This window comes from Lycium ferocissimum, chromosome 10 (assembly GCF_029784015.1).
Source record: "Lycium ferocissimum isolate CSIRO_LF1 chromosome 10, AGI_CSIRO_Lferr_CH_V1, whole genome shotgun sequence".
In the NCBI taxonomy this organism is placed as follows: domain Eukaryota; kingdom Viridiplantae; phylum Streptophyta; class Magnoliopsida; order Solanales; family Solanaceae; genus Lycium; species Lycium ferocissimum.
Window position 1 is genome coordinate 39,178,869 of NC_081351.1, and position 16,473 is coordinate 39,195,341.

General features: G+C 38.4%; 1 protein-coding gene across 1 annotated transcript in view; it reads left to right on the top strand.

Moving 5' to 3' along the window:
- Positions 1–6,525: 6,525 nt before the first annotated feature.
- Positions 6,526–16,473, top strand: part of LOC132035416 (F-box/LRR-repeat protein At3g03360-like) — a 12,811-nt gene continuing 2,863 nt past the window's right edge. Inside the window, exons 1-2 of the mRNA XM_059425686.1 lie at positions 6,526–7,817; positions 7,890–8,060. Coding sequence (XP_059281669.1) covers positions 7,116–7,817; positions 7,890–8,060 — 873 coding nt within the window. The 5' untranslated portion in view covers positions 6,526–7,115. The remainder of the gene's footprint in view (positions 7,818–7,889; positions 8,061–16,473) is intronic.

A 16,473-nucleotide genomic window follows, 5' to 3' on the forward strand; every position in this document is an offset into this window, starting at 1 on the left:
GGATTTTCTCTTTTGCTGTTGTTGTTGTTGAATTCTCTCTTTTGTTTGTGAACTAATTAAACAAAACCTAAAGTCAATTTGCAAATCCCAACCCCTTTTCCAATTATACAAAACGTACCGTATCATTAGTATTGTTGGTGATGAAAGAGATTCCGGAAAAGAAGGCTGAATTTAGGGGTGGGCGTTCGGGGCATTCGGATTGGATATGAAAATTTCGATTTGGATACTCGATTTTCGGATTAAAGAAATTACAATCCAAATCCAATCCCAGCAAGCTCAGATTGGATTGGGTTTAAGTCTGGTTTTGCATTAATCTGTATGAATATTTCGGATTTTCGATTTTGACTTTTGAGCTTTTAAGGCAGGCATTGCAAGCAAAGTACCTTCTTTTTACCATCAACCATAGATCAGCTATTGTTTTCAAACTTATTGTCATTTCTAGGATAAACGAAATTCATGTGCCATTAGCTCTTACTATCAGTGTTCACAAAGAACGTCTGTCGTAGGTGAGAGTGTGACGTGAGAAAGAAGAAAACCCAGTATTATACTCGATTTACTAGAAAATTTCATGTGCAAAGGTGCAAATATACCCCTCAACTTTGTGATTTAGAGAAAATATACCCCCGTTATAAAAGTGGTGGATATATACCCCTGTCGTTACAAAATGGTGCAAATATACCCCTACTATTGCAAAATAGTGCAAATATACCCATTTTTCTGAAGGAATTTTTTTGAAACAATCATGTATCTTATTTTTGAATTGAAAAATACTACGGGGCTTTAAACAAAAGTCTACCCATTTTTTTTTAGTAGACATATTTCTCTAAAGCCGCACGGTAATTTTTTTTCCTGGTGGATCAGATCTGATTTGTTTAGAAAAATATCTCCGTGTCTTTAAAAAATAAGTCTACCCATTTTTTTAAATGAACTAGACCCGACCCAACACAAAAAAATAAAAAAATAAAAAAAAATTACCATGTGGCTCTAGAGAAATATGTCTACTCAAAAAAATTGGGTAGGCTTTTCCGTGACATTTTTTTTTAATTCAAAAATAAGATAAATAATTTCTTTTTAAAAATTCCGTTAGGGCAGGGCTAAATATATTACGGAAAAGGGCCAAATATACCCCTGTACTATCGGAAAAGGGCCAAATATACCCCTCGTTATACTTTGAGTCTAAATATACCCTACCGTTATACTTTCGGTTCAAATATACCCTCCTCCATTAACTTTGTCCAAGGACGACATCCAATCCTACGTGGCACTAACATTCGATAAGGTGGATGCCACATGACATGACACCTCAGCGCCCCTAATAATTCACCCTCTATTTATTCTTCCACCCCTAAAATTTCTTCCCCTCCACCACCATTGCCACCATTACCCACTAAAATATGATGTGAAGCAGATGCTCATTTTCGAAATCCTCTTTCCAAAAGTTAATGAATTGTACTCTTTCCAAAATCCTCTCTCTCGTTGAGAGAATAAATGGAGGAGCCTAAATCATATCTAGAAGAAGTCATTCCAAACCCAAAATATTACTAATGTTATGAAATTATTTGTTGTAGTAGTTTTCAGACAAAAAATTTAGTTTGGAGAATTTGTATATTTTAATTTTGTTTAGATATTGATAAACTCAATTGAACCCATCCGCACCCAAAGCCTAACAGTATAAGTGCTAAATTTTGGGGAAAAAGATGCCAGCTGAAGAGATCGTGATCGCAGTGACTAGTTGTTGACTGTAGAATCGCTTTCGGTCAGACTGCCGGGGAAAATGACTCCATTAAAAGGAACTATATGTGTATATAGAGGGAAGGGGAGGGGTAGGAAATTTTAGGGGGAAGAACAAATAGAGGAAAGGGACAAAATGGGTTAGGGGCGCTGAGGTGGCATGCAATGTGGCATCTACCTCATCAAATGTTAGTGCCACATAGAATTGGATGTCCACCTTGGACAAAGATAACAGAGTGCCACATAGAATTGGATGTTCACCTTGGACAAAGATAACAGAGGAAGGGTATATTAGGCCCTTTTCCAATAGTACAGGGGTATATTTGGCCCTTCTCCAAATATATTATAACAATTTCGGATTTTCTGATCCAATATCCAATCCGTAATCCAAAAATTTTAAATACAAAATCTGAAGTCCAATCCATTTATCCAAAAATTCAAACCAAATATCCAAAACGTTTGGATTCCAGGTTGACCGATACTATGCCCACCCCTCGTTGAATTTCTCTGATGGTATGCTTCCATGTATTCTGGCTTGTGATTTGTTCCACGAGGAGAAGAACTAAATCACCAAAAAATAAGATGGTGCGTGGTAATATTCTAAAGTTTTATCTATGAAATTTAATTTTACGAGAGTGACTATTTTTTAAATTTCGAAGGTTAAAAAGTAACTATTTGTGAGTTTTATCTGCAAATTGAGACTATTGTTTTGGATAACTAACCCCATCTAGCAATCCATATCCGCATCAACAAAAAATAGCTCAAGTTCTTATTTATTTTCCGGTATGAACACTTTTAGTTTTTGATGTTTAACTTTGTAACTGCAGCAACTTAGGCATCATTTGATTTTATTAAGATTAAGAGGTATGTATCTTAATATACATGTGAATATTAAGATGTATATGTCTGAATGTGGATATACACATGAATACTAACATATGCATTAAAATCTGAATATTAAATAATTAAGATTTTTGTTTTTTTCCAAATATAGAAAACTTGTCTTTATTTAAATCTTACAGTAATAAATATAAAATTCAAACAAAATACTAAATAATCTAATTCTATAGCAGTATAATATTTTGTTAAAAATATATGACAATCGAGATGGTAATGATTAGAAGTGGTAGTTGGACTAGCACTTTGAAGATCATCTAGTGATGTTACTCGACCTTTATCTATATATTATTAAAAAGAGGATAGTTTGCCATAGGATTGTCACAAGTGTCAGCGTAGAATAATGCCACATGGTAGTTTTAGGACAAAAAGTAGTTAATTAGTTATTAGTTATTGTTTTTAAATTAAAAATAAGTAAATATCAATATTTTCTAGGAAACATATACATCTATGTATTGGATTTAATTTAAATTAACAAATGAAGTATTTAGATAGAACATAAATTATTTGAATATGATTTGAAAAATAATCACATTTTTTTATGAACAAGAATCAGGAAATAAAATTTTATCTTTACATTTATTTTTATTTTTATCTTTAAAAGGAAAAACAAAAATACAAAAATAAGAAAGACAAAACCTTTTTTGTTTTTGGGCTCCTTGGAAATTTAAAATTCGAATTGAAACTAAAAAAACTGCACGATAAAAAACTGAAAGATAAGGATCATCCGTTATTCACAGTAATAATATCCTGAGTTATCTATCTATCTATTTATAAAAGCTCCAAAAGATTTGGAGTTTGAAAATACTAAATAAAGAGTCTTGGAAAAAAAAAACTCGAATTGTACGAAAAAAATCATTCGCTTGCACAAATAGTGGAACAGTTCCACCAATTAAGGCAATTTTAAAGGATGCATATGTAATGGGGAAGTTATAATCATTTAACCTATCATGCTGAAATTCTATCTGTTTCAACAATTTTAAAAAGATAAAAAATTAATATTGAATTAATTAATTTATCCATTTGAAAAGAGATATTTTTTAGTGTGCTTGCAGTTATTTTTTTGTGAATTACTGTGGTAAATTTTAATTTGTATGATTGCAGTTATTTCTTAAACTGTGAATAAGATGATGGGCAGTGATGGGGACTTGCAGTTATCTAATGTGGTTAAAACCATGTAACCTCATATTTTAAAATTCCACCCTTCTCATTTATAAAAGAAAAGAACGTGTGCCTAACTTATGTTTCAATTAGGCATGTAGCAATTCATTCTCTGTTTTTTTTTTTTTTTTTTTTTAAACTTAAAGATAGTACTTAATTCATCCACTTGAACGGAGTAATTCATTCTTTGACGCTTTGTTTGAAGGTATAGTTCATCATGGAAAACAATTTCTTCACTTCTTAATTCAAAATCTTTTCATCTTTCTCAAATCTTTTAAATTTCTACACAACTCCATGGCTCCTAAGGCAAAAAGAAGCGAGAAGAACAAATGTGCCTAACTTAGAGAGCTTAGAAATTCTTACAAGAAGCTTGCACTGATCAGAATTTGAAAAGCAAAAACAAAACAAAAAAGATCAGTTCTTTTGTGTTGATGGAATTAGGACATGTTTTTTTTATATCCACCCTTCTCATTTATAAAAGAAAAGAACGTGTGCCTAACTTATGTTTCAATTAGGCATGTAGCAATTCATTCTCTGTTTTTTCTTTTTCTTTTTTTAACTTAAAGATAGTACTTAATTCATCCACTTGAACGGAGTAATTCATTCTTTGACGCTTTGTTTGAAGGTATAGTTCATCATGGAAAAAAATTTCTTCACTTCTTAATTCAAAAATCTTTTCATCTTTCTCAAATCTTTCCTAAATTTCTACACAATTCCATGGCTCCTAAGGCAAAAAAGAAGACCGCCGAGAAGAACAAATGGCTGGTGAAAAACGAACGCACTGAATTTAGAGCTTAGAAATTCTTACAAGAAGCTTGCACTGGTCAGAATTTGAAAAGCAAAAACAAAACAAAAAAGATCAGTTCTTTTGTGTTGATGGAGTTAGGACATGTTTTTTTTTTTCTTCCAATTTTATCTCATGCTTTTTGCAAGCTGGGATGTGTGATTTTCATGTTGTTCCATTTGTTTTTACTTCTTGAGAGGGCTAATAGTGGTATTCATGTTGTATCTCAAGAAATGGGCCCACATAAAAATTAGCTAAGCATGTTGTTTCTGTTAGATTGGTGTTGCCCGGTGAATTTGCTAAGCATGTTGTTTCTGAAGGGACAAAAGCAGTTACACATTACAAGCTCTTCAATTTGTTAGCGATTCTTGGGTTATTTTGAGAATTGGTAATTAGAGTTACTTTTTTTATATCTTAGAGTATTTTGTTTTGTTGGGATATAATGTAAAGTATAATGTTGTTGCTAATCAATGAAATCTAACAAACAAACAAAAAAACAGGTATAGTTCTACAGGAATAGTTCTTTCTTTTTTTCTCTATTATTTACATCAACTTATTCTTCATATGGTGTTGCTTTGTTGTGTTCCATATTTAATATCGCACTTTGTAATTATTGTATTATAGTTGGTATGAAATTATGTGTTGATATTTAGCAATAGAGCCAAAACAAGTTCATCTTGATCTGCTTTTAGTTATACCAGAATTGACTCTGATTTCGTTGAGAAAGTGAATAGAGTGTTGTCACTGTTACAAGAACTTCTAAAAAGGGAAGTCAACTTCTGATGTTCCAGGTAAGATATACTTACCGCTCATTTTTTTTATGAATTTTTTTATTGACATAGTGAGTTGAATTAAGAACAAAGATAATGTGAGTTCTTTATACTTTGAATTAATTTATAAAAATAAAATAAATAAATAATACTTAAAGATATTATTCTCCATTGGATGTCGTACAGATGGATTGAGTTGAATATATTCATATATATAGAAGAGATTAAAGCAAACATGTTCAAGTGGCCTATTACTACTTTTAAGTGTAAGTTGCTTCGTATTCCTCCTTTGCTCATGCATGTTTAATCTATTTATACATATTTAAAAACGATAAAAGAAAATCTTAGATTTCTCTTTATAAATGGTAAAGTTTCTCTATGTTTTATTCTTTGATCTTTAACTTTTTTCTTACTTGCACCTCGATGCAGATCTATCTATCGTCTGCTCCTACTCAAATAGGAATTAAAGCAGGTAGAATCATCCAAAGAATCACTAAAATTCTATAATTCAAGTTACATATTTTCTACGTCTTCGGCTTGACTTTGTCCCCTTTAGTTGCATTTAAAAAATGATAACTAAACTAATATTTTTCGCACATACCATATATGCGTGTAACTATTATTTCTCTCCGTTCTTTTTTTCTTTGAAACAATTCGCGCATCGCGCGGGTACGTATACTAGTAGTAATATATGAATTTATACTCCATCCCGAGTCTTCTTTTATTTTATTCTTCTTTTTTCGCATTATTTGTTACTAGTACTATGAAAATCGAAAGACAATTTGGTTCCTGGTAAAAAAAAGGTATTTTCCTTTTTTAAAGCATCGCTTTCTCTGTTTGCAGGTCTCTGTTTCCAGGTACTCTGAATTTTCTTATTTCTTTGGCTCTAAAGACTCTAAATTGTCCCTTTTTGGCTCTAAGATCTGAATTATTTGTTCTTAGTGTATGTTATGGCCATTAACCACTCTCTTTTTGCACTGATTTATTCTCCAAGAATTAAACATACAAACTTTATCTCATTCCTTTAATTCTCATTGACCCCTTGTGTTATGTAGAAGGCTACATTCCATTCCATTCAATGGGGAAGAGAGTAAGACTTTCCAACAAATTTGCTCTAAAAAAGGTGACAACTTTGTCCCTTTCCTCTCCCTCTTGTTATGAAATTGAAGAAACGAGAGAGAAAATCGAAGAGAGAATGAACGAAAACTCATTGCTTTAGATTCATTACAATGTTTCTTCCATTGAAAATAAAAGACTACATCACTATTTATAGAGAACTAAACGAAATAAAATATTTAAACTAAATATTTTGTAATTGATGTAGAGCGTGGACTTAGAAGAAAAATAAATATGCTTGAATATTTCTAGACTTAAAAAGAAAGTAAATTTTCTATCATTATGTAAATCATAAAGTAGAAGAAAAGTAAATTTAACGCCTCTCTATTTAATTTGTCTCACAGCACTCTTTGCATATCTCTTTCTTCTGATTTAGTTGAAAGGGGTTCATTCTGTTGTCATTCTTGGTTTGGTGAAACTGCTTTTTTTCTTTGTAGTGTCAAAAGGGAGTCTGCATTGCAGAAGATCGGATTAGTCAGTTACCTGATGAAATTCTGGTATATATACTGTCTTTCCTTACTGTTAAGGAAGCAGCAGACACAAGCGTCCTCTGAAGGCGCTGGTTAAGCTTGTGGACACATATTCATCGGCTTGATTTTGATGCTACCAAACCTTTGTATGAAGTAGCCTTGCAAACCAAGCTACGGAAAAGGCATATGAAGAAGTATCTGAGATGGGTCAACTCTACTTTGCAAATGTGTAAAGGGCAAAGACTTGAAAAATTTCGGGTTTGTTTTGATTTAAACAAGTTCGCGCAGCATGAGATTGACAAATGGCTTGAATTTGCCTTTTCTAGGAAAGTCCAAAATCTAGAGTTAGACTTAAATAAGGGTGGAGAGGACACTCGTGATTTTGATTACTGTTATGCTTTTCCAGCGAGGCTCCTTGGTCTTGTTGATCCTGCTGATTCTTCTTCATGCACACCTCATTCTAATAACCTCCAAATACACTCACTTGTCAAGCAGAATTTCAAGTCTCTAAAAATGCTGCTACTGAAATCCGTAAATGTGACTGGGGAAGTTCTTGAGTTCTTTCTACACAATTGTCCATTTCTCGAAACAGTGGTAGTTCATGGATCAGGAACATTGGTAAATTTGGAAGTCGTTGGTCCGTCCCTCAAGTTGAGACACTTGGAGATATGGTACTGCTATTATGTTGAATCGCTTAAAATTTGTGATACAAACCTTATAACATTAAGGACTACATCAGGAGAAGGATTACTACTTAAGAATGTCCCGATGCTGGTTGAAGTAGAAATTTTGGGTACGTACACCCATATATTGAATGACATATCATCTCGTCTTTCCTGCGTTATCTCTCAGTTGGAGGTCCTTACAGTACATGCTTCTCTTTCATTGGTTAGTGAACAGAATTTGTGTCTATCTACACTTGTTTTACTAGCCTAGCACTAACTGGTGTCTTCTGTGTAGTTTGATTTTTCGCAGGAAGATTTGGATCGTTACAATTTTCCTGAACTTACGAAGCTCAAGAAATTTGTTTTAACTACATTCAGACCTGTATGCAGCTGGAAAGAGCAGTCTCTCTTAGGTTGCACGTCTATAATAAGGGCTGCTCCACAGTTGGAGGAATTTGAACTACAGGTAAGTAACATGTTTTGAGTTCTTTGTCCGCTTTGGCTAGTACAAACGTCTGATTCATTAATATTAGCAATTCGGGTTCATGTAGTTATTGATGCTACTTCTTGAGTATCTTAGTTATTTAAGTCGTTGAGCTTGATTTGAAACAATTGTGATGAGCTAAAGTTGAATGCAAATGCTTTTGCATTGTTTTTAACTGGTTTCACTGTGCCAATATAAAAGTCCCTGTCCTTACGTTGGTGCCATTTGAGATAGGTTGTTGACAGCTCTATTGACATCGAGCTTTGATTTAAGCCTGCGTGGATTGGCTTATTTTAGATGCTTTCGAGCCAAAATAGCTTTTAAGCACTTTTGTAGTGTTTGGGTAAGATAAAAACGTGATTTGAAGCACTTGTTTTTAAGCCAAAACAACAAAAATAAGCCAAAAGCCATAAGTTAAAATTCCTAACTTATGGCTTTTGACTTATAAGCCATAAGTCATAAGTTCATCCAAACAGGCTCTTATTATCTAAAACAAAGAGCTTAAATTCTCGTCACTCCTCCAGTTTCTTGTATACTGTTACTGAATTACTACGCATCTCGACAGCTTGTTTATGGTAGTGGAATGACCTCAGAGTGTTGGGATTGTGTCTCAGTTGCAGATTGTGTTCCTCCAAAATCTAAGGTTTCCAACCGTTTCTTGACAGTGTGTTATATGACGGAATCGGGAAGTACTGTACAGTGACTATTACGTGTTCAATAAACCTACTTTCTTGTCATAATTATACTGGTTGGTGTGAGACGAGAACAACCGACTAAGAAAATTGAGAAGTAAGTTGTTGCCTGGCTAGGTAGGCTGGTGAAGGAGGAATGCACTGGAGTAAAGGTTTCCGAGACGAGGGATTACACAATTTTGTTAGAATCGAGAGAAGCTTCTGTTAGAATATGTAAAAATATATTCTGATTAGTAAAATATATTTTGTAATCTTCTATTTTAGGATAGCATATGTTAGTATTATTTAGTGAAATTAGTTCCTAATTGGTAGCCTACAATTATGGTGTAAATCATGTATATCAACCCATTCATGGGAACAGATTATTCAAGGAAAACATTTTCTTACATGGTATCAGACTAGGTTCTCCTAAAAACCCTAGCATCCTAAAACCCTACCCCTCAGCCGCCAACCCCCCCCGGCCGCCGACCCCCTCCTCCCACCCTCTCTCGTTTTCCTCCTCTTCTCCATGGCCGACACCTCCAAGTTGCATCCTGCGACTACCGTCACCAATATCAAATCATGCATTCTATTGTGCTTGACTACGAAGGAAGCCAATACAATAAGCGGGCTACCCTCTTCAAGCTCCATTGTCGTGCCAACTTGGTGATCGACCATATCCTACCTCTCCTCTCCCGTGCCACCACCGGCCGCCACGGCCGAGAAACTTGCTTGCTAAGGCACTATGGGAACGGGTTTGGATGACATTGTTCGGCAATGGATTTATGGCACCATATCCGATGATCTTCTTAACACGATCATTCATCCAGAGGACACCGCCGAGGCTTGGGACCGCCTTGTTCATCTTTTTCGGGACAATAAATCGGCTAGGGCTCTCGCTGCGATGCGAAGTTCACCAACACCAAATTGGTGGATTTTCCGAATGTGAAAGCCTACGCACCCAGTGAAAGTTCTTGCATGATACAACCTTGCCAACGTCGGTCACAAAGTTTCCGACGAACGACGTGCTTCGCCTTACCGCGAGGGTTGTCGGACGAATATAAGACTTTTCGCACAACGGTGCAGCACCGTACTTCTCTCCCGTCTTTTGATGTTGTCGGTCGATGCTTGAGCTTGAGGAAGATAGCCGTGCCGTAGACGCCATTCACGACGCGGCTCCGCTGCTTTTGCTCTTGTTTCCCACAATGTTACTCCTCGGCATTTCTCGGGTAATGGACGACCCCATGGTTAAAATAACGCCCACAATCGTGGCACTTTCGCAGAATCGTGGCGGAAAACAACCGGTCGCAATGCGGCGGCAACCGCAACAACCGCGGTGGCCGGCAATGGACAAAGCAGCGGCGGGGGCAGCCGCATCACCGCACATAAAGCCACAGCGGCGGCGACAAGGCCTCGGCCCCGCTGCCCCGTCGTGGTATTATCCACCACGTGGGCGACTTGGGGGCCACAGCCGTGGGCCACCCCACCTTGTCCCTACCCTACGGCGGGATGGCAGCAGCCCCGTGGCGGGCAGCAACCGCGTCCAGCCCCCTCGCAGCAGGGAGTTCTTGGTCCTCGTCCTCCACAGTCGTTCTACTCGTCAGCCTCGTCATCACATGGCGGGTATGCGCCCACAGATATTGATCAAGCTATGCACACAATGTCGTTGACTCCGCCCGATGACGTGGTGGTACATGGACACGGAGCCACATCTCGTATGACCCAACTCCCAAGGTACTCTCTCGTCTTATTATCAATTGAGCAAAAATAATGGCATTATTGTTGGTAATGGTAGCATGATTCCAATTCGTGGTTATGGTCGGGCTTCCTTGAGTAAATCCCTCTTTAAAACCGAAAAATGTCCTACATGCACCTAAACTCATCAAAAACCTTATTTCTGTTCGTAAATTTACTATAGACAATATGGTTTGTTGAATTTGATCCTTTGGTTTTAATGTGAAGGATTTACAGACGGGGAGCAAACTCATGAGATGTGAGAGTTCGGGTGATCTTTATCCATTCTTCCCAAATTTTCGAGCCATCTCGCCATTCGCACCATCTGCTTTTAGTGTCATCTCTCCTCATATCTGGCACTCCCGTTTAGGTCATCCAGGGGATGTTATTCTTAGTTCTTTACGTAGTAGTAATTTGATTGAATGTAATAAGGCTCGAAACAATGTTTGTCATTCTTGCCTCCGGGGAAATTAATTAAATTGCCTTTTTATGACTCTCTTTCAACTACTACTATGCCCTTTGATATTGTTCACGATGATGTATGGACCTTTTTTGTTCTTACCTCGTCCGATCCACAGATATTATGTTTTATTTCTTGACAATTACACAAATTTTCTTTGGACTTTTCCAATCAAAACAAAGTCCCGTGTTTATGATGTTTTCTTGTCGTTCCGAATTTCATTCGCACTCGTTTGAAAAAGAAATCAAAACTTTTCAATGTGACAACGGGCGTGAATTTGATAATGGTCCTTTCATAAATTTTGTGAACAAAACGGGATGTGTTTCCGCTTTTCTTGTCCCCACACTTCCCCCCAAAATGGTAAGGCGGAACGGAAAATAAAATCGATCAATAATGTTGTTCGTACACTCCTTGCCCATGCATCTATGCCCCCCTCCTATTGGCATCACGCTTTGGCCATGGCCACGTACCTACACAATATTCTCCTTCTTAAACTCTTAGCATATAAGCACACCCACTCACATTCTTTATCAAAAGAATCCATCCTACTCTCATCTTCGAGTTTTTGGTTGTCTATGCTTTCCTCTCTCTTTCCCTCCACACAAATTCATAAGCTACAATCTAGGTCCACTCCATGTGTCTTCCTAGGATACCCTTCCAACCATCGGGGTACAAATGCTACGACTTATCGTTTAAAAATAATCATAGCTCGGCATGTGTGGTTTGGATGAAAATTCCTTTCCTTTTTCACAAATGCCTACTCTATCTCCTACCTCATATGATTTTTTGGATGATGATAATTCCCATTGAGAATCCACTTGTTGCATGACCGGCATTCTTCTAATACAGCCCCCCCCCTCTCGTGCAACCCACCACCCGATCTCCCCTACCTCTTCTCCTTCATCGCCGACCGCCAAAGGCGGCCCGCCTCCACCGCCCCCACGGCAGTTCCCCCGCCGCCAGACCCTTCCCTCTCCCACACCGCCCCACCACGGCGGCCCCCCTCCCCACCACCCACCCTACGCATCGCATGACTACACGTAGTCAACATGGGATTTTAAGCCCAACTCCAAGTACCATAATCAAGCCTTAAATGTCACCACCAATTTCATCTCCCCCCATTCCTCGGAATCCCGTTGGTGCCCTTAATGATCCGAATTGGAAGAATGCTATGCAAGATGAATATAATGCTCTTATTGATAGTAAGACTTGGGAGTTGGTCCCTCGTCCTCCAAATGCTAATATTATTCGGTCTTTATGGATTTTTCGGCATAAAAAGAAATCGATGGTTCTTTTGAGAGGCATAAAGCCCGTCTTGTAGGTGATGGCGGTGTCTCAACGGGAGGGTGTTGATTGTGACGAGACGTTCAGTCCGGTGGTCAAGCCGCAACTATCCGTGTGGTTCTTACTATTGCTTTATCTCGCTCTTGCCCATTCACCGGGCCTTTGATGTAAAGAATGCTTTCTTGCATGGCAATTTGAATGAGATTGTCTATATGTATCAACCTTTGGGGTTTCGGGATCCAGCTCGTCCTGATCATGTTTGTCTCTTACGTAAATCTCTTTATGGTTTGAAGCAGGCACCACGGGCTTGGTATCAACGTTTTGCTGAATATGTGGCAACCATTGGTTTCTCCCATAGTACATCTGACAACTCTCTCTTCATCTTTTGTCGTGGGAAAGATATTGCTTATATTTTGTTATATGTGGATGATATTATTCTAATCGCATCTTCGGACTCTCTCGACTAAGATCATGTCCAAATTAGCTACGGAATTTGCAATGAAAGACTTCAGTCCGTCGAGCTATTTTTGGGGATTGCGGTCTCCGGGGACAACAATAGCCTCTTTATGTCTCGGTAGTTCTTATGCGGAGGATATTTTTGACAGAAAGGTATGTCACGATGTAAGCCCCTTGCTCCGGTTGACTCAAAGTGGCAAACTCGGCTCTTCAACGCGGCGCCCGTGGAGATCTACGAAGTATCGTCGTTCGTCGGGTGCCTTGCAATACTTGACATTCACTCGACGACATATCATACGCTGTCCAACAAGTTTGCTTGTTTATGCATGACCCCAAGGTCCGGATATGGAACATTAAAACGCATTTTGCGTTACATTCGAGGTACGATTGACTTTGGCACACGTTTATACAAATCCCTCACGGTCACTCTATCGTATCTGATGATTTTGATTGGGGAGGATGTCGGACACTCGACGCTCCACATCGGGTTATTGTGTCTATCTTGGGGATAACTTGATTTCTTGGTCTTCCAAGCGCCAACCCACTTCCTATCTAAGTCAAGTCTTTGAACGGAATACGGCAGGGGTTGCTAATGTTGTCTCTCGAGTCTTGTTGGATTAACTGTCAGCTTTGCTTGAACTCCATTGTCCTATTCGTCAAGCAACGTTGGTCTATTGTGATAATGTAAGTGCCATTTACTTGTACGGAAATCGGTACAACATCAACGTACCAAGCATATCGAAATGGACATTCACTTTGTTCGCGAAAAGGTTAGACGGGCGAAGTTCGTGTCCTACACGTTCCGTCCCGTTATCGTATTGCCGACATTTTCACCAAAGGTCTTCGCGCGTACTATTTGATGATTTTCGTGACGTCTAACCGTTCGTAGACCTCCCGCTTCGCGCGGGGTGTGTTAGAATATGTAAAAATATATTCGATTAGTAAAATATATTTTGTAATATTTTGTAATCTTCTATTTTAGGATAGCATATGTTAGTATTATTTAGTGAAATTAGTTCCTAATTGGTAGCCTACAATTATGGTGTAAATCATGTATATCAACCCATTCATGGGAGCAGTATTATTCAAGGAAAACATTTTCTTACACTTCCAATAGCCGGCTGTTCGAAAGATGGAATCCCGAATACCAATCAAATGACTCGTGCTCAAAGATTCAGAATCAATCATCTTTGTTGGGAATAAACTTGGTAATATAGAGGAGGCTTAGGGCAGAATTCTTTGCATGGTAGCTGATGTTCTATCTCTCTCCTCTCTGGATTATTTTAGGGAAAAGGGATAAAAAACGAACTTGTCTCGGATTTCCAGTTGCACTTATTCTTATTCTTTGTGGGGGTCCTATAAACTATTTTGGAGTGGAATAATATCACCCTAAGTGCTGACCTGGCTTTTAATTGTGTGTGCACCTCCATGTAGAGCGTGGGAAGAAAAATACAAGCTAAAAGATATAGGCTCTTGACACCATGTGTCCAAAAGACAGAATTTTTCTTCTGTTTTTTTAGGCCCTTCTCTAAAAATTCAGCTGTGATGAGCCACTTATCCCACCAGGCCACCATCCATGCCCACTAACCAACCATATCTCTACACCATAACTTTCTCAGCCACCACCACCCCACTTCAACGTCCTCCCTCCATTGGTGAACCAAAACCACCACAAGAGCTTGAGGAAGCAACGAGTTTCAATCTTCCTCTGCATATTCTGACAGCACACAGCTTGTATAAAGCTAGCAGCCCAAATTCTCCAGAGCTGGGAGTAAACATGAGGATGTTTTGTACTTGTAAAGGCCTCTACCTTAGTCAAAACCTTCATAATCGTAGTGTATAGTGGCAAGTCCGAACCAGATTTTGGATCCAAAGCCCACATTAGCTGCTCCTTCTTACATAAGTCATTTCTTTTCAAGTTACCCCTGTTGAAGATTCCACTTTTCCATCAATTTCTTCTCTGTGATTGGAGAAGAGCAAGACGAAGAAAAGAGAGAAGTAGAAGAAAAAATTGAAGTTGAAGAAGGGGAAGGCAAAACAAGGAAGAAGCCACTGAAAAATCAGTTTCTTCTCTAATGAAGAAGGATAAAAATAAAAAAATGGTAGCTTTGAGAAAGAAATAAGATAAGGGTAGATCAAAGTTATTTTGCTCGGATTGATTGAGCATCGAGGAGTCAAGGAATTTAGGCCAAAATACCAAATGAAAGTATATCGATATTTTCTCATTGCTGAAGAGGTGCACATTTTTGTTTGGAAGAAGAGGATCTGTAACTGCCATGGGGAGAGAGAAACATTTTTTTCTAGTGATAGACAAAGAAGAAAGAAAGGAACGAGGAAAAGAACTTTTTGTAAGGATAACGAAAAACTCATAAGAACGTGTAAAAAAACAATCAAGAGACATTTGTTTATTTATGCCGCCTCAGTGCTTAGGTGGTACTTATTCCACTACAAAATAATGTCCCCTTTCAAAAAGTTCCAAGATTTCTGGTAAGAAGACATTCTGTACCAAGGATCTTTGGTAGTTGTTCCATTTCTCACAGTTTTGTTTATATGGTTGTACCTTCTATTTCTATTGATCAATTTACGAATAAACACTTTGTAATTTGTCCATGCATTTAACAACAAACGCCTCGATTGTTGTCTCCAGGATACTTTTTTAGCATTGGTTATTTGTTCCAGCTTGTATACGGGTAAAACCGAGGACATGGTCATGCTCGGTCTCCCGTTATTACCCTTATGCTCGGGCGTAACCCGAGCATCACGCGGGGATCGAGCTCGAGAACGGAGGTACGAGAGATAATAATGGAAGGATGATCGTCGTAACGGAAGGCGAAATATCCGCCCTCGCGCTGATATTCCGCCAATCCGGTGATTTAGGCATCGACGGATTATTTGCTTTATTTAGCCAGTCGTACTAGGTGCAGCAACTCCTCTACTATATAAAGGGGATGACCCCATTCAGAAAGGGGGTGATCATTTTTGGAGAAAGGAGAGTGGATTGAGGTCAAGGTTCAAAGAATATAGCTTCTGTTCATAAGTTTTGTTTTGTTTACATTCCTTGAAAGCTCGAGATAAAAGACGCCGACCTCGGTTTCCTAACTCGAGGCCTTGCGAACCCGATACTTAGTTAGGTTTGATTTGTTTTGGCCATTGCACCGCGTGTTTTACTGTTCATATCCTTCATTGAATTTAGCTGCGTATCTTTGGCACCGCACACACCACCGTTTACTTATTTAGGGTTAAACGGCTTTGGCGCCCACCGTGGGCCTTAGATATTAGCGGTTCAATATAACACCGTGTTCAAACTCGATATTTTACACTTGTTTCTTAGGTTTGAGTGATTTCGTGTATATTAGAAATGCTCTTATCTCACATTCTATCAACTTCCAAGTGGAACCGAGCCATCACAGCATTGGGTTGAGACGGACACGACGCCCCCCCTTAATCCCCCAAGTCGCCCTCGGGGAAATGCCTCGGAAAACAAGCCACGCCCAGTTAAACCGCTAGAAGGCATGGCTCAATTGCAGCCCAAAAAAGAGATCGGGGCAATTAAAACGAATCGTCACCCGTTGTCACCCAACCACCCAAGACGCGGGAGCAAGGGGTCCCGAAGGATGAGGGTCCTCGAGCAAAAAATCGAATAAAAAAATTTTTTTGAAAGACAAACAGTGAACCTGAAAAAAAGAAAAAGGTGAAAAAGGGGGGGAATTATAATTGCGGCGATAAAACCGGGGCCGCGGGACGGGGGCCATTCGAAAAAATTTTTCAAATACCCCCCGCGAGCGCGCCC